Source organism: Pipistrellus kuhlii, unplaced genomic scaffold, assembly GCF_014108245.1.
Source record: "Pipistrellus kuhlii isolate mPipKuh1 unplaced genomic scaffold, mPipKuh1.p scaffold_m20_p_11, whole genome shotgun sequence".
Taxonomy (NCBI): Eukaryota; Metazoa; Chordata; class Mammalia; order Chiroptera; family Vespertilionidae; genus Pipistrellus; species Pipistrellus kuhlii.
The window spans coordinates 33,867,667-33,884,405 of NW_023425416.1; the positions used below are offsets into that span (position 1 = coordinate 33,867,667).

Here is a 16,739-nt window from a genome sequence, read left to right on the forward strand (position 1 = left end):
ATTGCCCTAGGCCAGTGGTCGGCAAACTGCGGCTCGCGAGCCACATGTGGCTCTCTGGCCCCTTGAGTGTGGCTCTTCCATAGAACACCACGTGCGGGCACGCACGTACAGTGCGATTGAAACCTTGTGGCCCATGCGCAGAAGTCGGTTTTCAGCTCTCAAAGGAAATTTCAGTCGTTGTACTGATGAGTTTGCCAACCATTGCCCTAGAAAGTTCCTTCCTGCTCCTTTTTATTCAAATTCCTCTCTCCCAGAGGCAACCGCCGAGCTAATTTGTGTCATCCTACGATAGTTTTGATATTCTATAATTGCGTATAAATGATATCACATGGTACATTATTCTTCACTCAGCATAGTGCTTTTGAGATTCATCCATGCTGTTGCATGTACTTAATTTTTTAGATTTTTGTTGCTGAGGAGCATTTCAGTTAGTTTACCCGTTCACCTGTGAGGGACATCCAGGCTGTTTTCAGTGGATTCAGATTAAATCTGCATTTTTAAAGCATCCCCGTTGGCCGCGTTGGGAAGAATAAAGCCTACAAGAGGAAGAGGAGAAGCAGGGCCAGTCGGCGTCACTGCGGTCGAGGTGTACATGGATAGCGGTGCTTGGCTGAGGGTGGCAGGCGTGGAGGGGTGAGAAGCACACAGTTTGGAGCTCTGTTGTAAGTGTAGTGGTGACAGGGTTCGATTTGCAGTTAGAGGGTGACGTGTGAATACAAGACAGACATGAACTGATGTCTAGGTTGCTGGCCTGAGCAACAGAAAGAGGATGATAGTTCCTTTTACCAAGATGAGCAAGACCATGGGGGAAGCGAGTTTAGTGTGGATGGGGGTCAAGAGTTCTATTTGGGATGTGTTAAATTAGGTAGGTCTCTTAGTAGTCAACTGTTGTTTTGATGATAAAATGAGATTACTTAGCAGATTGGTCCAGTATCTAGAACATTCTAAATGCTCAAGACATGGTAGCTATTACTAGAGTTAAAAGCAGTGCCATATATATATATATATATATATATATATATATATATATATATATATATATATATATATATATGCAGTGCCAAATCATAATTATTGAGCTTACAAAAGAGACTAACCAAGTTAAAGAAAAATGGGGGGGGGGGGGAAATGAGCAAATAGGAATAGTGAGAAACGGGATCCACAATAGTGAGAAATAGGTAAGGAAGAAATAAATCAGTTGATAGAAGGTTTTGAATCTCAGGCAGAAAACTTTGAGCCGAATCCACTTGAGAATAATGTGCCTTTGCCCTTTAAGAAGGAGGAGATACGAGATATTTAGAGTGCCACTGAGGAGTTCTAGGTTTTGGCTCCTTGCTCCTTTGCCAGCTGGGTGAACTCAGGCAAGCCACACCCCTTCTCCAGGCGTTGAATTACTTGTCCTATGGGCTTGCAGGGAGGAGAAAATAAGATGATGCAGGCCAAAATTTTCTTGGAAAATATCAAACAGAAGTGCGCAATATTCCCCCTCCACAGCCCCCCCCCCCCACCCAGTTGAGTGATGTGTTAGACAGCGGGTGCTAGAAAGAGGGCTGGGCGTGGCAATGCATTGCAAGTGGGGAGGAAGCTGTGTCTTTGAAGGGGCTGTTAGGGCCTAACCTGGGTCCCTGTGAGAATGGGAGACACCCTGAAAGAAGAATCAGGATGAGGGTCCTGAATGCAGATGGATGGAGGCTCAGGAGCTGGGAGAACAGTGATGCCAGTGAAGAGAACAAGATGGTTGCGAAGGAGGTGTTGGAGTTGAGGGCAAGCAAGCGTCAATGTAAAACGTCCTGGGCAGACATGCCTGAGGCAGGCAGTTGGGAATGTGGATGGGAGGTTCTGTTTTTCAGGTTGGACTGGTTATGTGTAGTTGCGAGTCATCAGCCCAGATAAATGACTGATACCATGAGATGGTGAGCTGCCCCAGGAAGTGGCCTAAATGGTGTTTATTTTGCTCATCCCGGTTGGTGCCAGGCTGAAGAGTGAAAAATCCTGTCCGTCAGCTGGTTGTCTGGGCTGCTCAGTGTCAGCCAAATAGTTTGACAAATCTTTCCAGTGTGTCAGGCTGAGCTGAATGCTTTGGCAAGTTCACCGATAACATCTTGAGTTTAGATGTGTGTGTGTTTAAAGAGATTCCAGGGCCCTAGCTGGTTTGGCTCAGTGGATAGAGCATCGGCCTGTGGACTCAAGGGTCCCGGGTTCGATTTCGGTCAAGGACATGTACATTGGTTGCAGGCACATCCTCAGTGGAGGGTGTACAGGAGGCAGCTGATCGATGTTTCTCTCTCATCGATGTTGCCAACTCTCTATCCCTCTCCCTTTCTCTCTGTAAAAAAATCAATAAAACATTAAAAAAAAAAAAAAGAGATTCCAGGAATTCTTTTTTTTATTGTTTATAATTTTCACCCAAGGACACTTTTTTTCCATTGACTTTTAGAGAGAGTGGAAGGAAGGGAGGGAGAAAGAGAGAAACTTGATGTGAGAGACACATCGATTGGTTGCCTTCCACTTGTGCCCCAACCAGGGCTGGGGATTGAACCTGCAACCCAGCTACATGCCCTTGACTGGGAATCGAACCCGCAATCCTTGGGTGCGAGGGCCGATGCTCTAACCCACATGTGTCAAACACAAGGCCCACGGGGCAAATCCGTCCTGCCAGGCCTTGCAATGTGGCCCGAACCGCGCTGTCATCACTGCACTCCGCTGCGTTTCCATCACAATGACAGTTTATGACTGTTCAGTAAACCATTCGGCCCGCGATTTAGGCTGGATTTTAGATTTTGGCCCCTTCTCTGATTGAGTTCGACACCCCTACTCTAACCAGTGAGAAATCCTGCCAGGGCCCAGGAAATTATCTTGGACTTAGAGTTCTGGGTCGCGGGTGTCTTGGCCCTGCTGTCACTCAGGACCTCCTCAGACCCTTTTGGGGGTAGTGCATGTTTGGGTTTGATCCTAGAGAGGCAACTCAGATATAATGAAGGATCTGGCCTCCCCTAAGATATTGAGTAGCACTGGAGTCATTCTAGCACCTTCTCAGATAATGCCTGAGGGTCCTGGGTCATTGATTCAGTCTGACCTGATTTTCCTACATAATAAAAGGCTAACATGCAATTCGACAGAAAGGTGGAACAACCAGTCGCTATGGTGCGCACTGGCCACCAGGGGGCAGATGCTCATCACAAGAGCAACCTCCTGGTGGTCAGTGCACTCCCACAGAGGGAGTGCTGGTGAGTGCAGCGGTGGTGGCGGGAGCCTCTCCTGTCCCCACAGCAGCGCTAAGGATGTCCAACTGCTGGTGTAGGCCTGCTTCCCTCAAGGCTCCCAGACTACAAGAGGATACAGGCCAGGCTGAGGGATCCCCCACCCCCCAGTGCACAAGTTTTGTGCACCGGGCTTCTAGTTTAGCATAAAAAGGACAGCTCCTTATTCACCTCCAGTCCAGGCACTAGGACTTTGTCTAGGCAGGGCTGTCCCCAGAGTGTTCTGTTGCTTTGCTGTTGGACCTCTCAAGTGGGGTGTTTGGTTTGCCCCAGGTCATTTCTTCAAAACTCCATTCTCTTTCTGTATCCTTGACCACTCTCTTCAATTATTTTTGTCTCTTGTGGCTTTCCAGACCCAAATGGCACTCATAATTAAGGTGTTCAGAAATAAATCTGCTACCAAGTTAGAAAAGGGTGATCTTTTCTTCCCTTGGAGTCTGTTTTCACTTTCAGTACTGGGCATATCTAATCTCCTGAGGTCAGACCTCCTCCCCCACTCCCACTTCCTTCTTTCCACTTGTGCCAAAAGTCCCCGGATTTCTTTTTTTTTTTTTCTTCCCCCTCATTTTTTAATTAATGTATTATATGTGTACATATCTTACAATTGCCCCCACCTCCCACCCCACTCCCATGCATGCCAGTCCCTGGATTTCTAAAATCCCAGTTTCAAATCATAGTTGGATGGTGTCTGCTGGCCTTCCGTGTACATCTGGGTGACTGGAAGGATTGTCACCCAGGGGAGAAAGAAATGGGGTGATGTCTCGGAAAGGATGACTTCTCCTTTTCAGCTGAAGGATGTGGAAGGATAACATGGGGGAGAGGGGAGCAGTAGTGATACTTGCATCCTCCAGACCCTTTTCTTCCCCTTCACATCTTGGCTCCTCAGTGTTTCCTCATTTGGGAACGCGTTAGAAATGCAGAACCTCAGGCCCCACCCGAACCTGCTGAACCTGAGTCTGCATTCCACACGGTTTCCTAGGGCATTTCCTGAGTGGGTTCCAGTTCGAGCAGCAGGGTTGCACATCGCAAGAGCCTTACTCACACGGCTTCCAAAGCAGTTCACTCGCAAAGAGAACATTCATTGCCATCACAGCCGCATAGGACAGACTGCTGGTGGTGGTGTGCTTTTAACATAGGATTAAAAGATTTTTATCTGAGATATAATATATGCACTCCACTAAGAGGGAAATTCAGGCAGCTCACGCACGGTGGTAGCGAATGAAAACGTAAACCCTCTTTCCCCCAGCCCTCCCCATCCCAGTCTCACTCCTCACCCCCTCTTAGTCATTCCCAGAAATTATTAGTCTCCCCTCCCTCACCCTGAGCTGTAGCATGAGGGTAAAGAATTTCTATTAGAAGTTTCTTGTTTTTTCTTTTCTTTCTCCCCCCCTCCCCCCCATTTCTTTAATTGATTTTTCACAGAGAGGAAAGGAGAGGGATAGAGAGCTAGATGCATCGATGAGAGAGAAACATCGACCAGCTGCCTCTTGTACACCCCCCACCGGGGATGTGCTCGCAACCAACGTATGTGCCCTTGACCGGAATCGAACCTGGGACCTTTCAGTCTGCAGACCCACGCTTTATTCGTTGAGCCGAACCGGTTTCGGCTGTAGCTTATATTTTATACTGCAATTCAAGGAGGGGAATTGGATTCACTGTAATTCACTGTAATCCACGTTAGATTTCAACTGAGCGCGAGTGAATTTTCGAACATGCCAGAAAGTTGGATGTCAGCAAGTCAAAGGTGTTGAGGGAGGGAGCCCAAAAGCAACACCAGCCACTTGGTCTTATTCTTAGCAAGTTTTGGTTGTTTCAGACTCTCCACTAATTGTCAAAACAGGGCAACCTATTATACTTTATGACTCCCTTATTCCTCTTATTTGCTGTTGCTCTCTGGCCCGGGCAAATGTTGACAGCAGAGGTATGGCCACCTAGACACTGGAACTTATGCTAGTTTTTTTGTTTGTTTGTTTGTTTGTTTGTTTGTTTTTAAAATATATTTTTATTGATTTTTTACAGAGAGGAAGGTAGAGGGATAGAGAGTTAGAAACATCGATGAGAGAGAGAGACATCAATCGCAGGCCAACGCTCTATCCACTGAGCCAAACCAGTTTCGGCTGATAGTTTTTTTTAGATCAGAAAAGGACCACATTGGGACCACATTGGGACCACTTTGGGACCACATTGCAGAAGATCCGTATTTGAAGTGCTGATTCAGTTGCTTGTAATTCTTACATTTTTATAATTTTTTAAATTGATTTTTACAGGGGAACGGAGAGGGATAGAGAGTTAGAAACATCAATGAGAGAGAAACATTGATCAGGTGCCTCCTGCACACCCCCTACTGGGGATTGAGCCCCCAACCAAGGTACATGTCCTTGACTGGAATCGAACCTGGGACCCTTCAGTCCACAGGCTGACACTCTATCCACTGGTTAGGGCAATTCTTGCCTTTTTATTTATTTTTATTTCTTTAAAAAATATACTTTTATTGATTTCAGAAAGGAAGGGAGAGAGTTAGAAACATCAATGGTGAGAGAGAATCATTGATCAGCTGCCTCCTGCACATCCCTCTCTGGGGATTGAGTCTGTAACCTGGGCATGTGCCCTGACCAGAAACTGGACCATGATCAGTGGATGCTCAACCACTGAGCCATGCCTGGCCGGGCAGTTCTTGCCTTTTTGAAAGACAGTTTCACTAAGGTGTAATTTATATGCCGTAAAATTCTCCGATTTTAAGTGTCCAGTTCAGTGGTTTTAAGGAAATTGACCGAGTTGTATAATTATCATAATCCAGCTTTAGAAAGTTTCTATCACCCCCAAAATACCTTTGCATTCATTCGTGGTCAACCCCATTTGTGGCCTAGCTCCAGCCTGCTAATCTACTTTCTTATCTCTATAAATTAACCTCTTCTGGACATTCATATGAATGCAGTTATACAGTATGTGGTCTTTTGTGATTGGCTTCTTACACTTAGCATGATGTTTTTTGAGATTCACCCATGTTGCAGCATGTATCAGCATGTCATTCTTTTTTTTAGTGCCAAGTGATATTCTAGTGTGTGGATGTGCCACATTTTGTGTATGCACTCACCCGTTGATGGACAGTCAGGTTCTTTCCATTAGCTCTCTGCTCCGGGTTGGACACGATGTGTATCTTACAACTAAAATGAAATGTTTTTAAATGTGAAACATTAACTTTACCACGTGACCCGGCAAACCCACTCCTACCCGTTTCTAACCCAAGAGAAATGAAAACATGCATCCACACCATGATTACACACGAGATGTGCACAGCAGCATCGTTCATCAGTGTGAAGTTGGGCCTCACTGTTGATCTGGTCCTTGACTTGAAGGGTTCTGTCATTGTGTAGCCTGGATCAGAGAGAGAGCAAAATAGAGTGAGGACCCTACACCACCCCAGGCCCAGTTATCTGCCTGCACTCAGTTCTCCTGCAGGGTGCACTGAATAAAGCTCAGGCAAGCCTCTTAGATCCTCAGAACCTTAGGTCTTCCGAATAATGGGAATAATTAATACCTTCCTCACACAAACACTCAAGCACATGTCTTATTTTAGGTGCTTGCTACATGTTGAGCTCACAGTTCTACTGCATAAAGTTTCCTGCCGGCGAATTCTTGCTGTGGGACATCCCTGTCACTTAAGTATTCCAGTAAATAATGACTTCCCAGTGTGTGAAGCATGGCAGAATCTTACTAGACAGCTTGGCTGTCTTTCTTTTGTTCTGGATGTTACCCAAATAGCTTCACACCCATCTTACTCATTCACACCGAGTGAACTGTGGGCGCCCTGCTCCCCAGTCTGTCATCTGGGTCACGATCACTCGTTTATCCGGTTTGGCTGCCTTCTCGCCATCTGTCCTGGCTTCTGCCTTGTCCCATGACAAAGCCTTGACCCCTAACCCTGGATCCTGTGGTGGCACAAACATTTTAATCCTAGCCCCACCGAAAGCAGTGCGGTGGCCTTTTCTTGTGTGGCTCTGTCCTGTCTACAGGGAGGGGCTTGCTCTGGGGGTAGTAGGTGGAGTCATCCGGGCAGCCTTCCCCTCCTCGAGCCTGGGTTGCTCGCTGCTGCAGTAATTGGCTTGGCAGCACACTCCCTGAAAGGCTGTCCTGCAGCTGGTACTCTGTTAAAGCAGCAAGGCCGTTCCCCTTGGGAGTTCTCTGAGACGGCAGCTGTCTTGCCTCATTAAGCAGAGATCCGGGCGAGGTGTTTGGAGGGGAGACCTCTTATCTCAAAGAACGGAGGCTGGGCCTGAACATACGGACGGGAGATAGGGAGGCCAAGGCCAAGGGCTTGGTGGCAGCGATGTGGAACATCTGGCGGGCAATGCTTCGCTGGCAGTTAAAGGATAACGCTTGAATGCTTCCTGAGGGACTAAGTGTGTCCTCTTTAGTAAATTGGGCAATAAGTCCCACATGCATTAAGAATGTCAGGCACTTGGGCTTCAAAGTGTTGCACTTGTAGGAAGTGCTTTTCACATCCTACCTCAAAAACATTCTTAAAACAAGTGAGCCAAGCTATCTCAATGGGGAAGATCTTGAACCACTTAGAACCACTTAGGAACTGTGGGACTGTTTTGTATCTAAGTTCTGTTGGGGTCTGTAGTGAAGACTTGGGTTTGGGGCGTGGATTCCTCTTAAACTCTAGTAGAGTGGCGTCCAATAGGAATATAATAACAAGCCACGTGTAACTGAACATTTTCAAGTCGCCAGATAATATTAGTTTTCTGGGGCCACCATGACGAATGATCACAAACAGGGTGGGTGAAGCAACAGAAAGTTCCTTAATTCACAGATTTGGAGGCCAGCGGTCTGAGTCAGGGTGCCTGCTGCCCCTGAAGGCTCTGGGGAGAATCCTTCCTTGCGTTATCGTAGTATCTGGTGGCTCCAGGATAATGTCATCTCAAGAACCCTAAGTAGCCTTCATCAGTTTGGCTCAGCTCAGCGGATAGTGCGCTGGTGTGCAGACTGATTCTGGTTAAGGGCACATGGCCAGGTTGTGACTCGACCCCCCCAGTGGGGAGTGTGCAGGAGGCAGCCGATCAATGATTCTCTCTCATCATTGATGTTTCCATTTCTCGCTCCTTTTCCCTTCCTCTCTGAAGTCATTAAAAATATATTTAAAAAGAAAAAGAACCCTAAATCTGTTTCCAAATCAAGTCCCCTCCTAAGGTTCCAGATGGACATGAACTTTGGGGGACACTGTTGAACCCATTACACATTAAAAAAAAAATGAGAAAAACCAACAGTTAAATTTAATTAATTTCATCCTTTATTTAACCCAATACCAAAATAGCAGTATAACATGTAATGGCTGTAAAAGAATTTTTAATGAGATATTTTAGTATTTTTTGGGGGGAGGGGAGGGGGAGTACTAACTCTTTGAAATCCAATATTTTATACTTACAAGTGCAGCTGACCTTGGGCCTACCACCCTTCAAAGACTTGGTATCCATGTGTGGCTGGCTGCCATGTATTGGCCTGTCTGGAGTGCTGTGTGTTTGACAAAGCTTCTGTACGCCTCAGTATTTGCCCTGTGTTTGCTCCCTCCCTCTTTTCCTCTCTTGCTCCCTTCATCCTCCTCCTTTTTTTTTTTTTTTTTTTTTTTTTTAGGGGAATTTTCTATTCATTTGGGAAAAAGTCTCCATTGTACTGAACTGAACAAAAGAAATAAAAATCTACTTGGTAAAAGCTACTGGGGTCCCAAGACTCAGTGGAGGAAGCAAAGTGAGCCAGCTTTGAAAGAAAGCATTCAGTTACATTTTTAAGCCTAAGTGCTTATTGTTTGCAAAATTCATCAAACACATCAATAAGTATGGCTGATGTTCGGGATGTAGCATTTCTATGTTGAACAGGGGAGATGCGAGGTTTTATTATGACAAGTCTCCCTGCCAGGAGATGCGTGACCCACCATTTATCTGCCCCCACGAAGGCTGCCATTGTTCTCTGCCAAGTTAAGACAAAAAAATGGCATAAATTTCTTTCTGGGCTGATTGCTGTAAGCCTGTTGCAATAATGAAATTAAAATTTATAAATCTTTTAAAAATCTGTGTTGTCTCTCCAAGAATTGCAAGCTTGTTATTTTTTTGGCTTGGATCTCAGTGAGAGAATAGAGGCTTTATAAGCAACTCCACAGGGAGAAATGTTTTGGATCCTTGAATTCTTAAATGTGGTTTGTGATAAGGATGTGGTTTCTACCATCCCTCGTACCAACTGGTTTATGCTGAGCTGTTAGTGTCATCGGAATTTTTTTCCTCAGATGGATCAATGTTAAAGAAAATTAGCAAGCAGCCTGTGAATATGAATATCGTAGAGAAGAATACATAGTACAATGTGAATGTCCCTTCCCCTACCCCACTATTGCCCCCTACATAAGTATGTATCTATCTATAGTTCCTCTATATATTCACATACATATATATTTAAATTGTTTACTCACGTATATTTTAAAAAATATATTTTATTGATTTTTTACAGAGAGGAAGGGAAAAAGATAGAGAGCTAGGAACATCGATGAGAGAGAGACATTGACTAGCTGCCTCCTGCACACCCTCTACTGGGGATGTGCCCACAACCGATGTACATGCCCTTGACCGGAATTGAACCTGGGACCCCTCAATCCATAGACCAACGCTCCACCACTGTGCCAAACCGGTTTCGGCTACTTACGTATTTTTAAAAAATATGTTTTTATTTCAGAGAGGAAGGGAGAAGGAGAGAGAGATAGAAACATCAGTGATGAAAGAGAATCATTGATAAGCTGCCTCCTGCATGCCCCCTACTGGGGATCTAGGCCACAACCTGGGCATGTTCCCTTGGCTGGAATCGAACCCAGGATCTTTCAGTCTGCAGGCCAATACTCTATCCCCTGAGCCAAACCAGCTAGGGAAACTCATGTATTTTTAAAAAACATAATTACTTTATGCTATGTATTGTTCTATAGCTTGTTTTTTTTTTGTTGTTTTTTTTTTCCATACACAAGAACTTAAGACATTTTCCATGTCAGTACAAACAGCCTTCTTCTCCATAAAGGTGGCATAATAGTCTGTGGTACTAATCTATGTAATTTCTTAAAAGAATATATTTTTATTGATTTCAGAGAGGAAGGGACAGAGAGGGGGAGAGAGAAACATCAATGGTGAGAGAGAATCACAGATCGGCTGCCTCCTGCATGCCCCCTACTTGGGATTGAGCCCGCCCGCAATCTGGGCATGTGCCCTGACCTGAAATTGAACCATGACTTCCTGGTTCATAGGTCAAAGCTCAACCACTGAGCCACACTAGCTGGGCTAGGTTGAATTTTTAAGATAAATATCATAAATAAAAAAGGAAGGGTAATTTTATTTATAATATATTTGTTTAAAACGACAATTTAGGAATTTTAAACTACATATGTTCTGTCCTCTTTACAAAAATCCTAGAAAATGCTAACACAAAGGAGTTATCTCTCCCCCCCCCCCCCCCCCCCCCCCCCCCGCCCCCTTCCCCTCGGTCACACTGCTTCTGGTGAGCCTCACTGGTCTCCTATCTCATAACGCAGCAGGCACAGTAGTTCCCAGGCTTAGACTGCTGTTCTCCACACTCCAAGTCTCTGGCTATTACAGTTTTTTTTTTTTTTTTTCCTTTGAGGTTTGACCTGCTGTACTTAATTGATTTGCTGGGACTGTTTTGTCATCATTTTTCTTTCTCTAACCAGCGGCCTTTTGGGAAAGGGCACTCAGATCAAACCAGCAGCTCTGAAACGCTGGAGACTTTGGGAGGCCCCGGACGTAGTTATTCCACTCTTACGGAAGGCGTGGTCCCCAGCGGGGCTGGTCCCCTCTACTTCTGCAAACACTGTGGGGCTTCTCTCTTGGGTGCAAGTTCTCACCAGAGTCTTCCTTGAGAACACAGCCTCTGAGATCCTTCCAATCGCAGGAGAGGTGGGGGGCTCTTGGCAGAGAATTTCAAAAGCAATGGGGGGAACAGCCAGGTCCTGCTCGATGCCTGGTCACACAGAAGAGGGTGAGTTGCGCATCAGAGGTGGTGCTGCTGTGGCTGCTGATGGAGGTCCTCCTTTCGGTCCAGCCTCTCCTTGTTCGCGGTGATGAACTGTGAAAAGCAATCAGGTTAGGCTGCCTAGATTCCCAGGGCCCGCTGGGAAGGGTTTTCCTTCTTCCACCTTGACCCTTCTTGCCTTGCCAATTATTTATTCTTGTTGCGCTTCACACACTTACACACGTCAGAAACTGTCCCTGTTTTGGGAGAACTTTCTGTAGGAGGTCAAGGCAGCAGCCGTTCTGTAATTTTCTACAAGTCAGACTTCCGCTAACTTCAGCAGTCTGGAGCATGGCAGGGCGTGGGGTGGGGAACCATTGCAGGGAGAAAAGACCTCGGAGGGTACAATGATCTAACACAAAGCCCAAGCACAAGAATCTATGCAATTTGTTTTACAGGCCAGTGCTGTCCAGTAGAAGCAGAATGCGAACCATATGCATCATTTTCAATGTTCCGGTAGCCACATTAAAAAAGCAAAAACAAACGGGTCAAATGAACTTTTAATGTCGTTGTGTAACGCCATGTATCTAAAATACCGATGTTTCAACATACAATTAATGTGAAGATTACTAATGAGGCATTTTATTTCATTTTTGCACTAGTCTCCTGAGCCTGGTTTGTATTTTACATCTACAGTACAATTTCAGTTTGGGCTAGCCACATTTTTCAAGTACTCAGTGGCCATCTGCGGGGCTAGTGGCTACCATGTTGGACAGTGTGCCTAGAAGGCTCTCACCCAGAATGAATCAGCACCTGTTACATGTTTATTCTAACGTTTCCTGGTTTCCCAACCACAGCAGAGTTGAAGTAGTAAGTAAATGGGAGACCCGTGGAGTGGTAATGCGTAAAAGAATCATAATTGGCTAGAATCATTCAGTGCAAGCACACTAGCCTGTCAATCCTTATGACCCCGGTCTACCAGTGTCTTGGCTAATTTACCAACGTGGCAGCTTGGTAGAGCAATTGAAGATAACTGCTCTCTTCCCATGCTTGTCCTCCACTTCCTAACCCAAGTCACCACATAAAGGCTCAATCCCATTCACTGTTCTCCAAGAAGGTAGGGGCGCGTGTGAAGGCGTTTGTGGAAAAGGTGAAGGAATGTTTCCACCAGGTGTTGCTAAAATAAGAGGGTTGTATACGGGAGACCTAGAAAATGGACACAGGTAGAAACCCCAGACTGCATAACGAGGCCCTCTCCATTCCTAAAGCGAGGCGCCCACAAAGGACTTGGAAGAGCCTGCAAGTGTGGCTTCTGCTGAGTGTGTCCCTCTTCATGTCCCTTGGCTCCCTAATTTCATTTCCACGGGGTTCTCTTCTTGTTCATGGGACAGACCTGCCGCTGGAGCCTTGGAGTCAGCAAGGCTACCCCCTGGCCTGCCTGTGTTCAGGGACCTCAGGAATCTGGCTAGTCGCTTTCGGAAGCTTTTCGGATGGATGCCCTGGGAACGGACCACTCCATGGGTATTTGCTTGGGGCATTGGTGCCAATGTGTCCGGGTTTGCTGTCTGAGCTGTGGTACTCAGATTCCAGCCAGCAGAAAACCCACAAGATGACAACAAATCCCAAAATGCTCGACTTGGACACCCTTCTTTGTGTTTGCTCTCTATTTGTTGCTTGTGCTTGTTTAGAAAATTATAAAGTCAGGTGTGGAGAGGGTAGGTGTCATAGAGCCAGTGTGTATCGTTCTCGCGTAAAACGTCCAGTGTGTTCCTGCCTGTAGCATAATATGGTCTCTCTCTTTTACTCTTTTCTTAGGCCGAGGAGTCATGTAAATGCAATGGCTGGAAAAACCCCAACCCTTCTCCCACTCCCCCCAGAGCCGATCTGCAGCAGATGATTGTCAGCCTCACAGAATCCTGCCGGAGTTGTAGCCATGCCCTAGGTGAGTTCCTCCAGCTTCCAGGACACTCGACCGATGTCACTGAGACCAGAAAGTCCTAACTTCCTTGAGTTCCGTGGGTTAGCCAAACTTACTCTGTGTGAGGCAACGACAAAAGAGTCTCTTGAGTCCCATGGATTCGCCGGGGAGGGAGGGCTTCGTGTGAGAGACAAGCCCTGCACCGTTTGCCTGCCTCTTCCCGCCCCCTCCAGAGCTGCACTGGGCTTGGGGATTATCGCCAGATAAGATGAACGATGGGAGACCGAGGTAGAGTGATGTGTCAGGCGTCCTGATTCATTCCGATGGGGACCTGAGAGTTTTTGACCCCTTAGGTTGAAACCTCAACCAACTGGTTTGTTGACTTCTTATTGTTCCTATTTTTCTGATTCCCTGGACTTTTCTGGAAATGCTTCACTTTATCTCCATATTCTGTAGTTTCCTGCTTCTGGTAGCTCTTTCTTCATAGGGCTTGTGTTCTGTAAATGTTTACTCGTGTTTTCCCTTTCAACTCTGTCTGTCCCTGCGAGATAGTCATTGTCCCCGTGGCAAGAGAGTCTCTGCCAGGGTTACTCAACTGGACTGTGCTAATATGTTCTTGTCCTGTAAATAGTTTTAAGATAAATATTTTTTAAGAAACTGTATTTTGTTTGAGTAGAACAAAGTTAATGGATAGTTTTCCCTATGAGATATTAAAATTACGGTTCATAAAGGATCTTGGAAGATTATACTTGTGCTTTTGCCTCTGTTATCCAGTGCCCCAAAGAATGTCTTTATGTTCAGTTTACTGTCCACTCTTGCAAGGACATACCGGGCAGAGTGTTCTCACTAAAGGGGCATTTTCCGCCTGACCATTTATAAGCAGGAGGCTTCTTTATGACATCATCTTTCCCACAAGCTTCCAGCTGATATCAAATGGTACAGCATCGGCCCTCAAGGTCAGCGTGGTCTGAGGTTTTATTTTGTTCTCAGCTGGAGCGTATCTCAGTACTCAACAGAGCAAAACAGTAGGTAGCGTGATCTTCCCAGGAACTTACTGTACTGGAGAAATCTGAAAAAGGAAGCTGAGAAGGTGGATCTCACAAAAGAAGTGAACACACACATAATTACATCATTGTGTTGATTTAATTGGTGTCTGACATAATGCAAGTTCTGATTTTTTTTTTCAAGTTCTGATTTTTTATGCAGCCCAGTGCAAAGGAAAGATTTCAGAAATTACAGAAACAACTTTGCTTATCGCTAACTTTTTTTCACAATTGATCCCTGAGTGAGTGCCCTTTAGACTTGCCTCAGAAAATATGATGCAACTAGTGGCCTGGTGCATGAAATTCATGCACATTAAAAGGGAATTAATTAGAGATAATATTTTAATGCTGCTGTTTGCCCTTTCTCTATAATAGAAGTGCCAGAGATTAAAGAAAATTAGTAAAATATATATGAAAATCTCCCTCCTGTCAGAGTCTGGGGCATGCTGTGGGACCTAGAGTCAAGTCCCTGCCACCACCCGCAGGCACTTTGAAAACACAGACCTGGCTGGCCCCACCCTCATTGGGTGAGACCCAGACCAGCCCGGCCCCACCCCCATCAAGCCCTGCCAAGTGGTGGGTGCAGCCTGAGGTTCCTTGCCCCAGCCTGGCACCATGCAGCCTCAGGTCCCTGCTGTTCTGTCATGACTTTACAGTGTCTTGGCTAATTTGCATATCTTCTATTATTTAGATAGATATATCTAAATATATCTAAATAAGCTGGGCTCAGGAGCTCCTTAAGCACTGGGTTTGAACTGTATTTGGTGTGATTGGGAAAATTCAATTGTCCTATACCAGTTAACATTGAAAAACAGTCTTTTTCCTTTCTTTTTTGGTCTTTTAGAGACTCTTGGCTGAACAGATTGTCTCCATTCTGAGCATGTAAAGACACATGAACACTCAAAGGCAGAAATAGTCTTTTACAAAGAAAAGCCAACTTTGTCCCTTTCATATATATATATATATATATATTTATTGATTTCAGAGAGGGAGCGAGAGATGGAAACATCAATGATGAGAGAGACTCATTGGTTGGCTGCCTCCTGCATGTCCCCCACTGGGGATTGAGCCGTGCAACACAGTCATGTGCCCTGACCGAGGATCAAACTGTGACCTCCTGGTTCATAGGTGGACGCTCAAACACTGAGCCATGCCGTCTGGGCCTCCTTTCGTGTTTCTTATCAGGCTTTGACAATATATAATAGAATGGGGGGGAGGGGAAAGGTATAGATCCTTTTACCTTGAAAATCCATGCCAAAAATTTAACCTACTTGTAAGTTAAGATGTACCTTCAAATTTAACCAAGGGGACAATTATTATGTACTTATTTGTGATATTAAAAACCTGGAAACAACTTAAACTTCCCAATGTCGGAGGTAATTGGTTAAATTAGGAAAATCTATGTTATGAAATTTAATATGGCCTTTAGAAAAAGATGTATTTGTCTACATAGAAAGATATTCTTATTATAACATATTCTTCACCAAAAAAAGCAGGTCATAAGCCAGCTTAATTGGAGGCTTTATAATTTAGGAATTAGAGGGTCAGCCAGCCCGAATTCAGTACCTGGCTGTACAACCAATAGCTGTGAGTTGGAGCATTTTAATCTGTCTGGACCTCAGTTTTCTCTGTTCAAAAATGGAGTATCTACTGCATAAGTTTGTTTTGAGGATTAAATGAGATAACACAATGCAAAGATTTTAGAACAGTGCCTGGCAAATTAATGTATTATTATGAGCTCTTCTTCCACTTAAAGCAACCGATACGAATTCTGTGCAGTTTAAATAAGAAAAGTGTTTGTAAGATGGGTACTGGGAGCTCTCAGAAGCTGAAAACAAAAGGAAATGGGGTTTCAGTAGAGGATCTCAGTGGCAGAGATTTATGGGCTTTCTGTCCTGCTGGATGATTTTCTTCTGGCTGCTTCCATCCCTATGGCTATTGGTTCAGGACTCAAATCCCCAAAGAAGGGGATCTGACTGTTGTGGTGCCTGCCACATGCCTGCTTCTCAGGGTGGCATTCCGAAATGCATGGATATTGACTCAAGAACAGCATCATGAGTATAATCTTATTTTATTAGCCTAGGAAAATACAAAATATTATAATATATATATAAACAGGAAAAGATCTGGAAGGATGTATATTGAGTTGCTGACAGTGATTTACTCGGGGTTTTGGGGTTATTATAGAATAGAGGCCTGGTGCACGAATTCGTTCACGAGTGGGATCTGGCTGGCCTGCCCTGGTGGGAGCTGATTGGGGCCAGGCCAGTGGGGGAAGGGAATGTAGGAAGTTGGCTGGCTGGCCCCACCCTCGATCGGGGTGGGGCAATCAGGGGCAGGAGTGGTGGCCACTGTAGTGCATAGCAACTGGTTGTTTGGGTTGCTTGGCTTTTATATATATAGATGCTTTCAAAATAATTTCCCTTCTTCCTTTCTTCTCTTTCCCCCACTTCAGTCTGATTTCTTAGGATTAAAATATCTTTATCTTTTCAAGTACTTTTGGAATTACTTCCAAAATGC

General features: G+C 45.1%; 1 protein-coding gene across 3 annotated transcripts in view; it reads left to right on the plus strand.

The window, feature by feature from the left end:
• KAT2B (lysine acetyltransferase 2B) overlaps window positions 1-16,739 on the plus strand; it is an 88,104-nt gene that overhangs the window by 13,698 nt on the left and 57,667 nt on the right. For 2 of the 3 annotated variants that reach the window (XM_036431590.2, XM_045579320.1), the window contains exon 2: window positions 13,074-13,200. In XM_036431590.2, coding sequence (XP_036287483.1) covers window positions 13,074-13,200 — 127 coding nt within the window. Of the gene's footprint in view, window positions 1-9,126; window positions 9,280-13,073; window positions 13,201-16,739 lie in introns of those variants that run through there. The other variant, XM_045579319.1, reaches the window with a different exon arrangement.